At 40.2% G+C, this 15701-nt stretch overlaps 1 protein-coding gene across 1 annotated transcript in view; it reads right to left on the reverse strand.

Annotated features, from left to right (window-relative positions):
- SPAG17 (sperm associated antigen 17) overlaps nt 1–15701 on the reverse strand; it is a 111994-nt gene that overhangs the window by 22238 nt on the left and 74055 nt on the right. The window contains exons 25-33 of the mRNA XM_059819935.1: nt 15521–15641; nt 12001–12374; nt 10250–10379; nt 8431–8651; nt 8006–8150; nt 6720–6874; nt 4681–4857; nt 2407–2534; nt 1111–1241 (exon numbers count right to left, since the gene is read on the reverse strand). Of these exons, the coding sequence (XP_059675918.1) occupies nt 1111–1241; nt 2407–2534; nt 4681–4857; nt 6720–6874; nt 8006–8150; nt 8431–8651; nt 10250–10379; nt 12001–12374; nt 15521–15641 (1582 nt within the window). The remainder of the gene's footprint in view (nt 1–1110; nt 1242–2406; nt 2535–4680; nt 4858–6719; nt 6875–8005; nt 8151–8430; nt 8652–10249; nt 10380–12000; nt 12375–15520; nt 15642–15701) is intronic.

Here is a 15701-nt window from a genome sequence, read left to right on the forward strand (position 1 = left end):
CTTCAAGATGGATATGACCACTCAGGTACATTGTCACAATGATACAAAATTGTAGAGCTTTGGTGTCAAGGCAAATAGAGCCAGTATTTAGAAAGGTAGAGTATGAAGTCTGCAAAAGCAGACGTGCTACTATTACAAATGACTGCTAGTTGTGAGCAGGTTTTATTGACTGGGATTTTCACTGGGTAGATATGTTCTCCATCTTCCTGATCTTTCCACCTTCCCTATCTTTCGGTTTCCCTCAGTGCCCTTTCTCTTTTCCTTTTTCCATGGCAAAATTATTTCATTCAGTTTATACAATGGGGGACTGGACATTATTGTGAATAGAAGCAGCATTTAAAAATGTGCAAAACCTGATAGGAGTAGTAGGTAGGCAAGCTGTTCCCCATGCTTATGATATAACTCTTTGAGAAGAATGTCATAGTACTTTATGGCTTGAAGCAAACTATCCTTATCATCCCCCCATATCCAGGGAAACCATATGTTCCTGTCTTTTTAAAGATATATTTGTTTTCTTTGGATCTACCTGTTACACCACAGTGTATTTTATAGAAACACAGTATCTCGAACTAACTTTACAATGATAACTAATCATTTCAGGATGTAACTTCTCGTATTGCTACTACAAGGTGGTTGGTGCCATGTACTGTTGCCAATTTCAGTCATATTTTTCCAGCTTCTTAATAACACGTTTATCCTTTCCAACAGCCAGACTAAGGGTCAACATGAGAGTATCACTGTCCTCATTGATAAGTAGACCTATATGATTAATGAAGACCGTGATACATTCAATGTTTTTTGATGGCAAATACGCAGAGAATCTATGCATTTGGTAATCGCTTTTGTTTGCGTGTCTGAGAGCAGATAAAGATATACCAGGTGTTTGTTCACTTATCCCTTCACAGTGTCATTCAGTTAATTCTCTGCTTCCCAGAATTTTCCACAAGCTCCTTCTTCCCCATGCTTCACTTCCAGAAGTGTGGGTGCATCTCTACATAGGGAAAAACATTTTCAAATTTCGTGTCCAAATAAGAGTTTCGCAACTTCTGACTCCATCTTTGTAATTATTTCTGGTTTTAGTTTGTCAGAAAAGAAATAAAATTTTCCTACCTGGATGTTCTTGTACAGGATCCTGCAGGACAGCAGCAGTGGGATCACTACAGGCTTCGGCAAGATACTCGTCTACATCCCTGCTCCGCAGGAGCTCGGTTCCAGAACCATCCGCGTAGATGATGAAGAACCTACACGGCCAGGCACGCACATACATCAGATTCTATCGGGCGTAGGAGGCAAGGTGTTGGCAGTGGGGGTCTGCAGGGTGGCCCCTGTGAGGGGGGGCCGGGGCTGCCCTGTGCTGGACACAGCCGGCCCCAGTCCACTCCGACAGACCCCCTCGCAGGGCAGGGCTGAGCTCCGCAGCCAAGATGGTGGCACCTCAGGGAAAGTGCGTGTAAGAAAGGGCAAAATGCCACACAGGCAGTGACGAGTGAGGGGAAAAGTACGAGAAACAGCCCTGCAGACACTGAGGTCAGAGGAGGAGTAGGAGGTGCTCCTGCAGCCAGAGCAGAGATTCCCCTGCAGCCTGTGGAGAGGACCATGGTGGAGCAGATATCCACACTGCAGGCTGTGGAGGAGACCATGCTGGAGCAGGTATTCCCCTGCAGCCTGTGGACAAGACCACACCAGTGCAGGCGGGTATTTCCCGAAGGAACTGCAGCCCGTGGAAAGCCCACACTGGAACAGGTTAAACCAAAAGGACTGCAGCCCATGGGAAGGACCCACGACAGAGCGGGGGAAAAGTGTGAGGAGGAAGGAGCAGCAGAGAGGAACTGTTATGGACTGACTGCAACCTCCCATCCCCTGCACTGCTGGGGTGGGCAGGAGGTAGAGGGGTCAGGAACGAGGCAGTGGTGTTGAGCCTGAGAAAAAGAGGGGATGGGGGAAGGTGTTTTAGTTTTTGTCTTTCTTTTTCACCATCCGACTCTATTTCAATCGGCAATAAATTAAATTAATTTTCCTCAAGTTGAGTCTGTTTTGCCTGTGACGGCAACTGGAAAGCGATCTCCCTGTTTTTGTCTTGACCCACGACCTTTTGCATCTTATTTTCCCGCCTTGTCCTGTTGAGGAAGGGGAGTGTGAGCGCGGCTGGGTGGGCATTTGGCAGCTGGCTGAGGTCAGCCCACTACACTGATCAAATCCAATGGCTTTCAAATTGCATTCTATTCTAGATGACAAAAATGTAAAAGTACTGTGATGACATGACGAGAAAATGGAACTCCAAGATGATGACATCAAATGTGCAAATACAGAGCACTGAACACAGGAAGCGCAAATCTACAAACCCTGTACAAATAGTAGTAGTAGTGAAGAAAGAAAGTGTAAAGCTATGACTCCAGTGCAGTTTACCTGGGGGCATGCTCATCATAAGTGATAGGTTTGTTAACTTCTGGGAGGGCTGACGCTGAACTTCTGTCTTCCTTGTCATCAGAGCCAAAGCTAGCAACACACACAGATGTGCTGCCATCAGCCATGACCTGTAATACAAATTATATACAATGACTTGAGTTACATGATTCATTTAAAACAGTAACTTGCTGCTGAACTGCAATATGACCTAGCCCACTGAAAGAAACAGAAAAAACACATTTCAGGTTGAGCAACCTGGAGTTCACGGGCAAAAGAAATGAAGAAAACCATAAAGATAGTGAAAAAAGCAAACCAAACATTTCTAGAAAGACATGCCATAACATAAATGCTAGTATCACATGCTGATATTCAATAAACGCTCAAGGACTGTTTGTCGTCAAATGGGGCCATCCATGCTTACATTCCATCTTCAACATCTCTATCTGCTGGCATCAACAGGCAACTTCACACAAAAATATTCACTTGCTGGTCAAGCCAGGTAACTGTATACTCAGACAGGTACTGATGTACCTCTGTGAGGTATAATATGTGTCTATGTATATACACTTACACACACAGATAAACAGAAATAGATACTTAATTATATATATGTCTATATGCTAACATGTTAGTTAATTATTACATAGTACATACATATATACTCATATATAGGTGTATATATTAATATAAACGTGCATGTATATATATAAATGTGTATATACACACAGGCGTGTGTATATATTCACCTATATATAGGTATGTAGGTGAATGTATGTATAAATATATACCCCTATATATACACACATTTTTATATGTTGACATAGGAAGAGATATAAATGAGATAAATATATACAATGCATATATATATCTACTTAAATATACCTGGTGTATATATGTGTGTGTAAATATATACACATCTACATATATGTTGATATGTGAAGAGATATAGATACAGATTATATATTTATATCTATCTACCTATATATACCTATAGATATATATCGGTATATATGTATAGAGGGGTCCCTTTTTAGGCATTTATTCACTTCAAAAAGATGGTCTCAGATCACCTTATGATAATACCGAGTGAATTTCTACAGTATTTCCTTCTTGTGATTGTTAACCTATGTGCCATTAACATATGCACACAAGGTATAATAATGTCTCTAATTCTTAGTATAGTCAGCTGAAGGACAGATGCCTTTGGAAGATACAGTTTAAGCCAGAGTGATTCAAAGGGAAGAACCAATCCTATTTACACCTGTACCTGGTTGCCATCCCTACCAACCATTCATCTCACCTTCCTTACTACACTCCCCATATCCGCTGTGACCACTGCTCCCACAACACCTTCAACTGCCCCACAGCCTCCCCAACCTCCTCCCTTTGTTCCCTAAGTGTCAGCTGAGCAAAAGCAGGATGTGCTGATGCTGATGCCAAGCAACTTCTGCGCTGCTTTGCATTGCATTGATCTTGTAGGAACTTGATATCTTTGAAATTTCTATCCCTCTGTTGATCAGTTCAGAATTTGTTAGGGAGAGATTGACAGATAGCACAGATTTATCTCAGCACTGTTTCTTCAGCCTAGGAAACTAGGTTAAAAACTGTACTATAACGCGTATATCCAGCGGAACCTCAGTGCTGTTTCACAGCAATCTGGGAAAATGGTAATGATTACAATTACAACAACAGAAAGTATACTCTAAGGATGTCACATTTAGGATCTTTAACTAGAACCTTTAATTAGAAAACAGTACGTAGGTCACAGACACTTAGATGATTTCTCCTGAACTCAAAACTAAGCACCAACCTAGCTCAAAAATACCTCCTAGGTGTGAAAGGATCACAGCACAATCAGTATGACTTTAAAGACTGAATCATTGCTTTTACAACAATATTTGCCTTACCAGGCAGATTAGAGTGTTTCTGCGGACCTTCTGAAAAGCCAATATCCTCTCTCATTTTTAATCCTCATTTGCAGAGATGATTTTTTGCTATAAGACAAGTCATGCTAATTAAGGTAACTTTGCAGGTGAGGTAATCTGTAGACCATGTGTTTTATTTTAATCTCTCTAAAAAAGGGGGAAATACCAAAAAAGGAAAACCCATCACATCCTCAAGAACATTTCAGAGACCTGATTCAGGAGCTGTCCCTTCTGGCTGGCTAGGCCACTTTAAGAGTAAGTACTACAAGGCTACAAGCTGACTTTGAGAGTTGTTTATAAGATAAAATTACTTAAAATGCAGAAACTTATTTCCTTCCATGTATTTTACCTTGAAAAGATTTCCTTCAGGATCCATCATCTCACAAATAGTGCTGGAAGTGTGTTTCATAATGTATCTCCCTGCTTGTTTCTCTTCTTTCTTGCTGATGAAATTGTAAACTTCATGGGTATAAACTGCTGAGCAATCTTCATCAATGAAAAGAGAGCCTGTCTTGATGGGTAAAACCTATCACAGTAAGGAGGAGAGGTTCAGTCCTGAAAGGTGAAATCTTCAGTTTAGAGGTACCATGAAAATGAGGAACAGATGCAAATCAAGTGGAGAGCTCTCAGACCTTTACTACTGAATCATCCAGTTTTGAGGGACTAGAGGGACAGAAAGAAGGAAGATGAGGCCCAGGAGTTAGGCTGATGTTAGTCTCTGTAATATTTTCTTTAACTTCAGGAAATTTAAGCTTGTGATTTAAATATGCTATACAGTTGTGTGGAAATATCATAGAATCATAGAATATCTCAAGTTGGAAGGGACCCATAAGGATCATCGAGTCCAACTCCCTGCTCCTCGCAGGACTACGTAAAACTAAACCATATGACTAAGAGCACCATCCAGAGGCTCCTTGAACTCTGACAGGCTTGGTGCCATGACCACGTCCCTGGGGAGCCTGTTCTAGAGACCGACCACCCTCTCAGTGAAGAACCTTTTCCTAATGTCCAATCTGATCTTCCCCGATGCAGCTTCATTCCATTTCCTCGTGTCCTGTTGCTGGTCACCAGAGAGAGGAGATCAGCGCCTCCCCCTCTGCTGCCCCCCTTGAGGAAGTTGTAGACTGCGATGAGGTCACCCCTCAGCCTTCTCTTCTCCAAGCTGAACAAACCAAGCCACCCCAGCCGCTCCTCGCAAGTCTTGCCCTTGACACATTTTACCATCTTGGTCACCCTCCTCTGGACACGCTCTAATAGTTTCATGTCCTTCTTATATTGAGGCGTCCAAAACTGCACACAGTGCTTGAGGTGGGGCCGCACCAGTGCAGTATAGAGTGGGACAATCACCTCCCTCGAACAGCTCGAGGTGCTTGATTCACCCCAGGACACAGTTGGCCCCACCAGGGCACATCGTTGACTCATATTCAACTTGCCATCCACCCAAACCCCTACATCTCTTCCTGCAGGGCTGCTCTCCAGCGTCTCATCCCCCTCTTTGTACACATAACCAGGATTACCCTGTCCCACGTGGAGAATCCAGCACTTGCTCTTGTTAAATTTCATACAGTCCGTGATTGCCCAGCTCTCTAGTCTATCCAGATCTCTCTGTGAGGCCTCTCTACCCTTGAGGGAGTCCACAGCTCCTCCTAGTTTAGTATCATTGTCAAACTTACTTAACGTACATTTGATTCCTGCGTCCAGATCATTTATAAAAACGTTAAAGACTGGCCCTAAAATTGAGCCCTGGGCAAGCCCACCAGTGACTGGCTGCCAGCCTGATGTAACCCCATTTACTAAAACTCTTTGAGCCCGACCAGACAGCCAATTGCTGACCCAACTTAATATGGACTTGTCTAGCTGTACGCTGGACATTATGTCCAGAAGGATACTGTGAGAGACAGTATCAAAAGCTTTGCTAAAATAAAAAAACACAAACCCCACATCTACTGGCTTCCCTTGGTCAACTAGGTGGGTGACATTGTCATAACATTGTCATAAAAGCAAATTAACTTAGCTAAGCAGGATTTTCCCCTCGTGAACCCATGCTGGCTATGACCAATGACTGTATTGTCTCTCAAGTGTTTTTCAACAACTCCCAGAATAATCTTCTCCATAGCTTCACCATGCACTGAAGTGAGACTGACAGGCCTGTAATTACCACGGTCTTCCTTCTGACCCTTCTTGAAAATTGGGACAACATTTACCAGCTTCCAGTCGACTGGGACCTCTAATATCTAAATATTGGCAGAGTATAAAAGCGATGGAATCATAGGATTTGTGAAGGCTATAGAGAAGGGAGTTAAAATAGTCAAGGTGAGAGACACTGATCACAGGGAACCTGGAAGACAAAGATACATTTCACTGTCACAAACTAAAAATAATTCCCACCTGATACGTTCCCTGTGGCTTTGCTATAATAGATGTCCCATCTCCAAAGATGGTACAACAGGTACCGTCCTCACAATTTGTTACAACAGTAGCAAACTCAGGATTCTCTACTTTCATACATTTCACCTTCCTTGTGATGGCTTCCGAGGGTTCATCTAAGAATTAATACAGAACAACTAGACAGGAGCACATGAACCATGGAAAAGTCTTAGGATTCAATTTGCTTTTTCTCTCATGAGGCTGGACCTTTAGCTCCTCAGTAAAAGACCCTCAGACTTCATAACATCCTTTATCACATAATTTTATGTTAGATAAACAATATGCAACCTTCACATTTTTGGACTGTGCACTGAATATAGGAAAATCCAACAGTAAAAAATGTCTGTAACCATCTGTGGCTGGTGTGGTCGGGAGAGTACTCTCTAATTTATCAAATACAGAACTAACCATAATGATCTGGATATTTGTAACATACAAGTTGGACCACTGAAATTTTTTATGCCTGTGATACAAACTCTAAGATGTGAAGACATTCCTTTTCAGCAGCAGAAGCCAGGGAAAACAAATCAAACTGGTATGTTAATCTGGCCATTGCCTTCCCATTGAATAGACAGACCACTTCAAGGTCATTGTTTTGATTTTTAAAATCCCACAAGGAGACCTTCTACAACCAGAACTTTCTACTGTGTTTGAACACAACAGTCCTGACACCCACACAGTAAATATACACTTGATGTTAATTACAGAACTTATCCAGCAACTGAACTAAGCATACAGAATATACCGCCAGCCAGAAGAAACACGACCATTAGCCCCACTTCTTTCAGGCGAATGTAGTTTCACTTCTCCTAGGTGTGGCATTTTCCACGGCCATATTCAATCAAATTTTGAATACCTCCAAGGCTGGTGAGTCCATGGCCTCTCTGGAGAATATGGGGATGCCCTGGTCCTTATACACCTATTCAGTTAAGACTCAAATCAGCTTGTTTGTTGTTCAGGGTAGGTGTAGAGTGGGCAATGAACATATTAGAACTCAGGCACTGTGGTCTCATGGCGAAGGTGGGTCATGTAAGTATACGCATGGAAAGAAGAAAATTTGCTTGTGTGCTACAATGTAATTTTTGCACTGAATACTGATAAAAAAAAGACCAAGCAGACAAACTAAGCCTAGACTGCACTAGTGGATTTGTTATCTAGGCTATTGGTATGAACCTTCTTTAGTGTACTTTGACAATTATCTGCTTCACAAGATATAGCAGAGATAAGTGCTCCTCTTTTGATTTTACCTGTTTCCTCACTATCCTCTGGTACAAAAAGTTCTTCACAGTTTTGATAAAAAGTCGTGATCCTAGTACCATCAGGATGATCTACTACTCTGCTGCCATCCAGCTTCTCAACAATTATCACTTCATCATCTCGTACAGTCATAACCTGAAAGAATGAAGGAGTACTCATTTATATTAGCTCTGTGACACTTGTAAAAGCAACGACAGTAAAACAAGGCATTATGTACTGAAACTCTGATGAAGCTAGACTACTGCAACTTTATCTATTTCAGAGACTGAGGAATCACATTTTCTTTAAAATCTAAAGCTTTTGTAATAGTAACAGTGTAATAACACAACCTGTAAGATATATGTTCAAAGAACAAATCCTACAACTTATATGATGCTTAGTAGACAGTGCTGTAATATCACAAAAACAGTAATACCGTTCCATCAGCTGGGTCAGTTGCCTGATAGATTAAGAGTGGCTTCAGATCCATTCTCTTTGCTCCCTCAGTGCCCACTCGAATGCCTGATGGAGCTGTTGTTACCCAGGTTCCTGCCTGGTTCTCCTTAGGTTGCTCAGAATTAACCAGACCCTGCACAGTATTTTCAGACAACTCGTCCTTGTTTGGGTGTGATACACTGCTTCTGTCACTGCCTTTTCCTGCAGAAACAAAAATTTCTGTATCAGACTTGGTATTCTCTAAGGCAAAAGACAAACTCAATAAAGTGAAGAGTTTCTGTGAGTATTGGTTTTGACAGAATTGAAAGAAGAACTATTTATCAGGCTGGAGGAAAATTACCAGTGCTGTTACTCAAAGGTGTGCCCTTGAACTAATCTTATTTAATGTGTTCATTAATGACACAGAAAAAGTAAACAGCATGCTAATGACATCCAATTATGACATGACTTTGGAAGGGACTATTAATGTGGAAGAAAATCTGAATGGATTACAGAAAAAAAAAGCATCCAAAACTGTCCCATGCGCTTGAAGATTAAAGTAATAGGAATTTGATACAGCCTGTTAGAATGAAATTCAATGCAAAAAGGAATAAAAATAATTTACACTTCAGACAAGTTTACAACAGTACAATAAAAGAAAGACATGGAGGTGTCATCCATACAGAATGACTACAAGTTATTAGTGTGAACATACAGTGACAAAAAAGGCAAACACAATCCTATGGTGCATCAAAAGAAAAGGGATGGAGATTCCATTGTGAAAGCTCATGGAGAGATCTTATTAAGAATGTGATAGAGAACTCTGGCCTCCCATATTCAAGAAAAGGAACTTAGACTAAGTGTATGCGAAAGACAACACCATAGTCCAGGGGAGAGGAGTCTAAAAGGCTTAGAGCATAAACGTCTGAGCAAAAAAAAAAAAAAAAAAAAAAAGGCCAAAAAGAGATGAAACTTTTTCACTATAAATTTGTCAAGACTAAGCAGTGGAGAGGAAAGTTGGGGGTAAAAAAGTGATCATAAATAAAGGATAAGGAATGAAGGATATACACCGGCCACAGATATTGAGACTGAAAATTAGAAGATGGTTTGTCAGGGAAGTTCTCAAACATCCTTCCAGTTATCCTAAGGAATATCCTAAGAACAAGGACAGCACTTTCCTCTTTGGCAGCAATTTTTATTCACATACTTCCAATAAATCATACATTAATATTATGACAGGTCACAATTGTTCTTAGCACTAAGGAGCACTGACAGTGATCTCTGACTACACTCTGAGGTATAGAGTAAACTTTTATTTGGTTCTTTCTCAGCCAAACAAAACAATGTAAGAATGGTTATATTGGGACAGACCATAAGTCCATACAACCTATTAATAATGACCAAAAGTAGATGCCTTGGAATACATACAATGAGAAAGAAAAATATAGTAAGTCCTCTGCCAGAGAAGCATTTCTGAATAGCAAGACTAAAAACCGTGTAACACGTAAGTAAGGATTTGACACTACTGTAGTTAAGAGGATTTCTTTTAAAATACTTTGTGTTGAATCACTCTGCTACCAATGTAGTTCTTACACACCCTTTTACTTATTAGAGTCTGAGCATGCTAAAAGAAAAAGAAATCTGGAGTAGCAGAGAAATGATGTGATATGAAGGTTACAAATCAGTAGTGTGCAGCAGCTGAGTACAGACAAAATTGCATTTTCACACTGGTAGAATTTTCAGACTAAAGAAATATGCCCTTTATTAAGTATCATCAGCCCTGCTAACTTTAAATCTGTCCAAAACACTAGAAATGTTACTTTTCTTGGTGGTGGTCTCAGGTGAAGGCTCCAATTCCGGTAACGGTTGCATGTTAACTGGAATTGTAGGTGGTGGTAGGACAGGGCCAGAATCAGGACTCCCACGCACTGTGCCATCAGCAAACAGAATCTATAGCAATCAAGTACATACTAGAGGTTAAAATCACTTCAAACACCAATAGAAAATCTCAAAAGAATGTGTCGCAAATGCAACAGTCACTAGAATATTGTGGGCGATGGAGAGGAAAATAGTAAAAAACTCAGCTTCTTTATTTCTTCTATTCATTCTGTCTCAAAAAGAAAGGACTGCTAATTGCTGCAGTTCACATATATAATTAATGGGGACTCTATTTAGTAATAAATAGGCATTATAAAAGTAAAGATCATTATTTGACTATTTAAGTGGTCAAAGGTTGATGACTTTTTTTTTTGTAGCAGCGGTAATGCATCTGTATCACCATATTGATCTGTATTCAGGTATTCCACATGTCTAGGATTGCTGTTAATTTTTTAGCCATCAAGACAGCTAACAAAAAAAGTCATGGTTATTTCTTATTAAAGCTGGTTTCTGAGATCTAGTGTCCATTACACTCAACTCTTGATACGCGTGTTCCCTGGGTGGCAGGGAAGAATTGTCCCTGAATTAATTTACAAATACAATACAGATGTTCTAGGGAGAAGACGGTACAACATGGAAAACAGATGGACAACATATAGAAACATCTCAAGAGTTACAGTTACTGTAAAGTAATTATCCCTTCATTTCTGAATGCTTATCTATATGCAATACATTCTTGATGAGTCACAAACATGAAGTTAATATTAAGAAGGACGCACTCATAATCTGCTTATAGAAAGACTATGGTACAATCATGCTAGGCACATAAGATCTATATTCTTCTGTCAGGAGACAGCATGTGGAGAGTATATAGACATACAGCAACTAGCTTCTTTGCATACTTCTGAAATGAAGATGTTTCTCAGAAATCCTGGCTAAATGGTTTAAGATCTAATGTCATGAATGAATGTAAAGAACTTGTACTAGGAGTTGTCGTCTAATTAGAAAAGAAACTTGAGGAAATAAGGAATTATTTTGACAGTTTCTGAGTCAAAACAGATGACTCCTCTTTTCATCTGTTTGCTAAATACACATAGAGTCTTAGACTTTAAAAAGACAGTTGCTTGTAGATTGATTACAGTATCTGCAAAGATGGTATCTAGCCTATAGCACCTAAAAGGAACCAAAATTCTGGGCAACCTAAACACGTGTAAACAAAGAAGGTACTTAGGAATACAAAGTCTTTCTGATGAAAATTTAGGATACCTAAAGGTGTATGCAGGACTGAAGAACAGTTCAGGTCTTTTCTGGATCCCATATGACTGTACAGGTGACTGAAAAAATATATGGATGTTTTTGTGTTGCCAAAAATACCCAAAGCCCAACTAATCCACGCTTCAGATGTTTAAGTCCAGGAATGTAGTTCTCAAAACCATATTCAGCTATTTCCTAACCCCAAAGTTGCCCAGAATCTTCACATGCCTAAAATTTTCATCATTAAAGCTCCCTATGTGCCTTAAGTTCTGATTCTGAAAAAAGCCAAGAGCATTTTAGTCTTGACATGGCTGCATAGCTCAGTGGCTACTTAACTCCTTCATCTACAAACTGGACACTTCTCTATCTCAGCTGACAACCACAAGTTCAAGGGTAATTACATGTGCAGGCTGCTTTCAATGAATTCTACTAAACATACCTGGGTAGATCCATCCATCATGTACTTTATGACAGTCCCTTGACTGGTGATGACTCTTGACACCTCCTGTTCTGTTTGCCTTGCCACAGATGTATATAGATGAGAGTTCTTTACCTTCTGGGGATAACTCTGCCTAACCAGAATTTCCAGAGTAGGCTGCTTGGTCTGTTCTCTTTTGGTGTCTTCATGCTTTATTTCACTTTCTGTAACCTCAAGTTCCTTCTCTCCACTTTCCATAACCTCTTCCTCTGTTGCTTCATTTGCTTTGGGCTGACCTTTCTCAGCCTCCTCTTCTTTGGCTTCATCTGCTTTGGCCTCACTTTTCTTTACCACCCCTTTCTCAGCTTCAGCTGTAGTGGCTTCACCTTTCAAATCTGCAAACAAATTCTGAATTATTTAATACTGCATAGCACACGTTCAAACAGTGCTAAACACCCAGCATCATGGTGTCTACAGAAGGTATGCAACTTTAGGTGAGTAAGACTAACCCTCCTTGGCTTCCTCTGTAATCCACAGAGTAAGGGACAGACTCTGTTTTTCAGAGAACAATTCAATGCAGTCATCTACTCAGAAACTCTACATCCTCCTGTGGAGGTGTCTGTCTTTCCAAACAAAAATAATGGAAATTTGAAGATGGATTTATTCTGGATGCTGAACTTTTGGAAGACTGACATTAGGTGAGAGGAATTTCCTAACTGCCCATAAAGGTGAAAAAAGTCACTGAGTTTCACTAAGTTTCAGTTTGTATAGAAACCGAAGTTAAATATTTTGTCTACTTGAACAAATAAGGTTTTTTGGTTAAATTATGGCAGTGTGTTGAGTATGTTAATGAGTATATTATGGCATCTGTGTCAAGAGACTACATGTATATGTCCGTAATTGCTCTGTTCACCTCAACTATTCAGCATTTCAACTTCTGCTCCTTGTCAAACTATGTATGTTTGAAAACCCTCTGCATTTTCTTTACTTCATACCAGATTGATCAGAGCACATTTACCCTAAACTGGCAAAATCTGCCAAGCTGCCTGCATCCGCAGGGGCATTACTAGCAGAGACAGAGATGTGATCGTGCCATTCTACTCAGTGCTTGTCAGGCCACACTTGGAGTACTGTGTCCAGTTCTGGTCCCCACAATTCAAGAAGGACGTGGACAGACTGGAGAGGGTCCAAAGGAGGGCCACAGAGATGGTAAGAGGGCTGAAGAACCTGTCCTATGAAGAAAGGCTGAAGGAGTTAGGTCTCTTGTCCCTGCAGAAGGCTCAGGGGGAACCGCATCACAGTATTCCAGTGCTTAAAGGGCAGCTACGAAGAGGACAGAGGCTTAATCTCGATAGAAGAAAGAATTTTTTTACAGTGAGAACAATCATTCACTGGAACAACCTCCTCAGGGATGTGGAAAAGACCCCATTGATGTAAGTTTTCAAGATGCGATTGGTCAGGGTGCTAGATAATGTCATCTAGGCTCCCTTTTCCACAAAAGGTTGGACCAGGTGATCTTTCAAGGTCCCTTCCAACCTGAGCTGTTCTATGATTTTGATAGTAAAAGGAAAGAGATGTCTGAGAAAAAAATAAGGGAAGCTTTTACTAGCAGTTCAGGTCTATGTGGCCAAAAAAAAAAAAAAAAAAAAAAAAATCAAGACATTCCTCTCTCACATGATTATAAATTTGTCCTGGATCCTTGTGTACCACACTACATTTATTAATGCTATTCCATAAAAGATTCTTATCTTTTATTAATTTATATACACTGGGCTTACCATTACCACTTGACTGTTTTTTAAGAGGTATGTTGTATCAGTTGCCAGGAAGACAATAATTCTGCTAGTTTTTATGCAACAGCTCATGCATAGGATGTGTTGGAATTACTGCTGGCATGTACTTGGTGCGTGTGATAAATCTGGTTTATTCCTAGCTATGGGCACCTCCACAGTTGTGCTGATCTGTTTTCACATACTCAGTATCTCCCATACAGCCTGGGCTGGACAGATTTGTTGTACACAGGTATTAAGAGAAGGCTCCGGGGAGACCTTCTAGCAGCCTTCCAGTTCCTGAAAGGGGTCTACAAGAAAGCTGGAAAGGGACTTTTTACAAGGGCACATGGTGATAGGATGAGGGGTAATGGCTTTAAATGGAAAGAGGGTAGATTTAGATTAGATACAAGGAAGAAATGCTTCACCAGGAGGGTGGTGAGGCACTGGAACAGGTTGCCCAGAGAAGTTGTGGATGCCCCAACCCTGGAAGTGCTCAAGGCCAGGTTGGACAGGGCTTTGAGCAACCTGGTCTAGTGGAAGGTGTACGGGCCCATGGCAGGGGGGTTGGAATTAGATGATTTTTAAGGTCCCTCCAAATGCAAACCATTCTATGATTCTATGATCTGTAGGTGGCTGTTTTTAAAATTGACCAGATGACAACAACAACAAAATAATCCACATTTGTCTGCTGCAAAATCTAATGACATGACTACAAAACCCCAAGATTTACTACAGTTTACAATATGCAATGATGAATCTCATGCTGGTTTTCAAAAACACTGGAAAACAGACTCATTGCAGAAGGATATGTCAGGCACAGAGACCTCTAAGTATCTATACATCCCATCTGTCTTCTAAAGGAAATTCAACAATAAGGGCAGAAAGACTTATTATGACCATCTTCTCTGTATGTACTGGATGGCATAAACTAAAGGACTTATGTGAAATAATTCCTGTCTGAAACTGATCATATCTTTTAGAAAAGTAACAAAACCTGATTGTAAAATACCCAGTAGCCATCACATCCTGGGTTAGTTTTGTTAATCATTCTTACCATTAAAAAACAAGTATAACTTAAATGTAGTATGAAGTACTACTTTCCAGATTCAAGCCCCTGAAATATGTAATACCTTTGTATACTGTGTTTACAAGCTAGCACCAAAATTCGGTTTCCTTGTACTTCCAGACTGGCACCAGTCACTCCTTCAACCTTTGGCAATTAAATTGAGTTCTCTGGTGACATGAGCCCATTATAAGATTAATCTTCCAATGCTTTAATCATTCTTGTTGCTCTTCCCTGAATCTATCAAAATACGAACATCTTGTCTTGTGGACTTAAGAACAGTACATACGGTTCCAGAGGAGGTGCAGATACAGGTAACGTAACAATCTTCTTGTTACCACTCAAGATTCCTCGATATATATGCATTTATGAATTGAATTTGCTCATTTTTCTTTAGTAATCCAATATACATGCATATTCAACTGATTATCCAACATGACTCCCAGGTGCTTTTTAGGGTTGCTGCTTCCCTGTCCCCAATCTGTTATGTCCAACAACTTGCAATTCTAGATTTTACATTTGTCTGAATTAAAACACATTATTTATGTTGCAAATACTATTAAATAGAGATTATGACAGACTTAGCAATCTGAGACATTAAAAAATTCATATCATTACAACTAAACCCATCAAGGCAGAAATAATTTTCTTCTGTAATCATCACTTCTTTTAAATTTTTTACTTGGCAGTCGCTCAGAAAACTAACCTCCAAAACTTTCACCAAGGAAAGTTAATACTAGTCCATTCGGACAGGAGACGTTCAAACTTGGGAAAGCAAGAGCATTTGACATCACTTGTGTTTGGGAAGCTGATTCTTCCATTTCCGTCTACAGAATGAAACACAAATTAGTTTTATTCCACATTTTAAAAGAATAAAGAAAAAAAAA

Source organism: Gavia stellata, chromosome 1 (assembly GCF_030936135.1).
Source record: "Gavia stellata isolate bGavSte3 chromosome 1, bGavSte3.hap2, whole genome shotgun sequence".
NCBI classification, from domain to species: Eukaryota; Metazoa; Chordata; class Aves; order Gaviiformes; family Gaviidae; genus Gavia; species Gavia stellata.